The sequence below is a fragment of the Lactuca virosa genome, chromosome 1, assembly GCF_052849685.1.
Source record: "Lactuca virosa cultivar CGN04683 chromosome 1, Lactuca_virosa_CGN04683_v6, whole genome shotgun sequence".
In the NCBI taxonomy this organism is placed as follows: Eukaryota; Viridiplantae; Streptophyta; class Magnoliopsida; order Asterales; family Asteraceae; genus Lactuca; species Lactuca virosa.
The window spans coordinates 102,374,205-102,378,105 of NC_136426.1; the positions used below are offsets into that span (position 1 = coordinate 102,374,205).

General features: G+C 37.8%; 1 protein-coding gene across 4 annotated transcripts; it reads right to left on the bottom strand.

The window, feature by feature from the left end:
- Window positions 1-502: 502 nt before the first annotated feature.
- LOC145153915 (uncharacterized) lies at window positions 503-3,653 on the bottom strand. 4 transcript variants are annotated; one of them, XM_079075506.1, is made up of 4 exons: window positions 3,053-3,653; window positions 2,129-2,480; window positions 1,396-1,812; window positions 503-1,231 (listed from the first exon to the last, which is right to left on the bottom strand). In XM_079075506.1, exons 2-4 carry the CDS (start codon window positions 2,462-2,464, stop codon window positions 1,208-1,210), a joined length of 777 nt encoding a protein of 258 aa, XP_078931632.1. In that variant the 5' UTR covers window positions 2,465-2,480; window positions 3,053-3,653; the 3' UTR covers window positions 503-1,207. The 4 variants fall into 4 exon arrangements, with proteins under 4 accessions (XP_078931632.1, XP_078931631.1, XP_078931629.1 ...); XM_079075505.1 differs by having other exon boundaries at window positions 3,007-3,653; XM_079075503.1 differs by lacking the exon at window positions 3,053-3,653 and adding an exon at window positions 2,551-3,000.
- Between the last annotated feature and the right edge of the window lie 248 nt (window positions 3,654-3,901).

Sequence of the window (3,901 nt, forward strand, 5' to 3'; positions counted from 1 at the left end):
AAAGTGACATTTTATTGAAAAAAATGTGATATTAGACATTTCGAACATCAATAGAGATTTTTGAAAAATATATATATTTTTTATGAAATATAACTAAATTGGTTATTTTGCGAAAACACAATTTTTTTTTATTATTTTATTAAAACGTTAGTTCTGACAATTATTTGTATTAGGAAGTTGATTCAATATGAGTAGACTTGTTTTTTTAGAGTATTGGGTATGTGTCACACCATAACGTTGCCACATCACCATTTCTCTCCTCCGCAAGATTTGGGGATGGTATTCAAGACGGGAAGACACTGAGAGAAGAAAAGCATAGGAAAGAAAGAAAATGGCGTTACACCGGCAACGAGAAGCAGATGGGGCGCAGGGTCAGTGGTCAACCGTAGTCGAATCAACAAGATTTTCAAAATTTTCTTTCATTTTATACATACATACATGCATGCATTTAGACTATGCATATAATCATGTTAATGTCCACATATGCTTACATACACATACGTTTTTCAAAGATATTTTTAGTGTTTTTTTCAAAGATATTTTTAGTGTTTTTTTCAACATTTCAAGATGCGGCTGACAAACACAGGATGTCTAAGTATTTGTGGTGGTGTTTCGAGTGAAAAATTTTAGTCTAAAAATTCAAACATTGAAAAACATAACTTTCTTGTCATCGGTTAAACCATAAACCTGCTCATAATCAACCCGCTCTCTTCACCGAGTCGCAGTCCAACCGGGTCGACCCGGATTTTAAAACATTGAGTCAACTTGTGAAAGCAGCTATTTCACTGCCAAACCTCATCACCCACGTATAACTGAATCTTGGCCCTTTTGAGTTTTGACCCGCACCTCAAACCCGTTTTCCCTCACAAGCAGGTCGCGACACTTTTCATCTGGATCCACCTTGACCAACTGTGGATCTAGATGGCTTTTTCTTTTCATTTGGATCACTCATTAAACATAAAGACCAGAGGGAGTGGGTGCAGTTGCACCCACGCTTCCGCCACATCATCAGCCAAAACACCACCCCACACTGCGGTAGGAACCGCAGTTTCCCTCCCTCCCTCTTTGGTATACCACACCTAGCGTGTGGCAAAGAACCACACTATGTGGCAGAGGAGGGAGTGTGGTTCTTGCGGCACCACACCCTCCAGCCTAATTGCACTATCATTTAGCCAAACTTTTAGCTTTATTTTTCACTAATATAGAGTTATACAAGTCCACCCACACATACCTACGAGTAATTTGCATCAGTTATAAAGCATTTAGTACAAACCCATCCATAATTTTTTAATACTTGTACTACCAGAAATACACGCAAATCTGTGAAAAATTCACACACTATCAACAGTACTTCAATCATTTTTTTATTTACAATCTTCAAGAAGGATAGCGTACCTGGTTTGTGTCATATCTCTTCAGAAAGCTGGTCCCACAGAATTGATCTGGATTTCCGACATGAAACTCCATGGCGGTTGGTGGCGGCAGGGGATAATCACCCACCACCTCCTCCTCCTGCTCAGGCGGCTTGAAACCAGCGGTGGAAGAATCACCACCACGCTTCCGGCCTTGTTTTTTGTCTTTGTATTTACTTCCACTTCCACGTGATGACTTGTTTCCATTCTTCTGTTTGGATTTTGTGTTTTTCTTGGTTTGTCTTTGAGGCTTGCTGTTTCTGTTTGTTACCGTGTGGGAAACTGAGGTGGGGACTGGATCGTAGACGTTTGGGGCCCACTTCACTGTCAGCTTTTGAGGTGGGGTCACTCCTCGTTTCTCTCTGCTACCTTTCATGGCTGACACAGGCTTCCAGGCAGTCTGTAGGGAAGACAAATTGTCAAGGGGTAAAATGGTAATTTCACTTCTTCAAAGAATCAATCGGCAAATATCGAAAATTGTAATAGAAAACAAAGTGGATTTATATGTTTGGATCATGAAGGCTCGATATAACAGGCTAATTGGATTTATAATTAGGGTTAAATACAAGACATAGCAACCTACTTTTGTATATCTGTTTATTATATAATATAGCATCCTACTTAGAGGTAATTTCACTTCAAAGAATCAATCATCAATGGGTTGATTTATGTTTATGCTAACAGGGATAATATATTGAAATAAAGGCAATACGTACAGGCAAGGATGGAGGACGTGAGCAAGTTGGATGAACAGATTTAAGGTTGTCACAAGGTGTAGGCTCATTGACAGTTATGGCTTCTACAGATGCTCCTGGAGAGAGAGTGGATTCGATTGAACAAATAAATGTTGTTGGATTGCTGAAATACTTCTCATATTTTCCATGTGGTGGTTTAGAGCCTGGAACCCCATCTTTGTCATCTTGGATATTCAGAAACTGAGTGACATTTTTCCCGAGTTTATCCACAGAAAGATTTTGAGTGGATTCAGGTGTGTATATATACAATCCATGGCAGTTGTTTACATCAACAGAGGTTGATACATCAATGTCCATTGGCACTGGTTTGCAGCTGCAAGTGAAATGTAATGAATTGTGACTCTAGTAAACTCAAATTTCTATGTAATAGATTAGTACCCTGCCTGCACATTAAAGCACCTCCATGTTGATTCGGAAGAACAACCAATTCTGTTTTAGGGCTCATTGTTCATTGCCTTTAGCTTGTTAATGCAGACATACACAATTCAATTCATTGCCCAGAATACTAACAGCATGTTACAGTATAATTTGTTTTGACTTTCATCTTAAATATCGTTAAACATGCAGATCAGCAGTTGGAATCACAACAATAAAAAAAATACTTAATTACTGAATCTAACATTAAACTGAAGTTTGCAAGCAAATGAGTGAATGGAACAAGAACTAAGAAAACATGTACGCAAAATGAAACATTATAGGAATTGTTTCTGACAAAGAGAATGTGAATCCACTGTATATACACATGTGATGTAAATCTATCAGAAATGCAACATCTACACGGGGATCAGCCCAATGCGTCAATGTGAAAGAGAAATATGTAAATATGTAACGATATGTACCTTTTTCGTTAAATAATATCGGTTTAATCCAAACTTCAACACGCACCTGAATCAAACAGTCCAGGATACCTCGAGGCGGATTTCACTTATCGATCGCGCGATCAGACTCCGATTAGTCGAGGAGAGCGAGTTCGCCGTATCAGAGGCAGAATATGGTAATAAAATCGAAAAACGAGAGGGGAAGATAGATTGAGAAGATTACACAGGGCAAAAGCTACAGATGCTAATTAGACGGAAAAGGACGAATAATAGGCTGAGTGTTAACTAAGATTACCACGACGATCACCTTTTTCAAGACGGGGTTTCAGATGATAAGAACGTGAACTGCTACCATAGAAAGAGGTAACGCAAGGGAGCGTGGAGAACTGGAGTGAAGGCACCATTGTTCGATGCACTTCAAACCCTAAATTACTAGAAAACAACCACCAAAACCCAACTGAAGAAACTCGATTGGCGACCGATTGGATCCGACAGAATAAATGAAAACTATATATGTTGATCGAGGGATCCGATTACATCAACTGGAGGATCGGACAGCGATGATCGGAATTTAAGAACAGTGCAAGGTAACGAGAGAAACTTGCGAGAGTGAAGGAGCTTTTAGCTAGTGCGATAAACCTGGTCTAGAGAGTGAGACGTTATTGGTTGATGATGGGTCAACGTTGACCTTAATTCACAATAACAGGCTATACAAGTTTATAGAAAAAAACAATTTATGTTTTATAAAAAATTTTATGTATAGAAAAAGATTTTATGTACAATTTTTTACTATACAGGATACACAATAATTTATATTATACATACTAATTTATATTTTATAAAATTGTACAATACAATTTTTTTATATATAACAATTTATATTTTATAAAGTTATACAATATAATATTTCAAAACA

What these genes read in the sequence shown, in the direction of transcription:
- LOC145153915 (XM_079075503.1), bottom strand. Translation starts at nt 2,612, where the DNA reads ATGAGCCCTAAAACAGAATTGGTTGTTCTTCCGAATCAACATGGAGGT. An exon ending in GGAGGTGCTTTAATGTGCAG is followed by an intron (nt 2,481 to 2,550) that starts GCAGGGTACTAA and finishes TTTCACTTGCAG; the next exon opens with CTGCAAACCAGTGCCAATGG. An exon ending in CACGTCCTCCATCCTTGCCT is followed by an intron (nt 1,813 to 2,128) that starts GTACGTATTGCC and finishes TCTTCCCTACAG; the next exon opens with ACTGCCTGGAAGCCTGTGTC.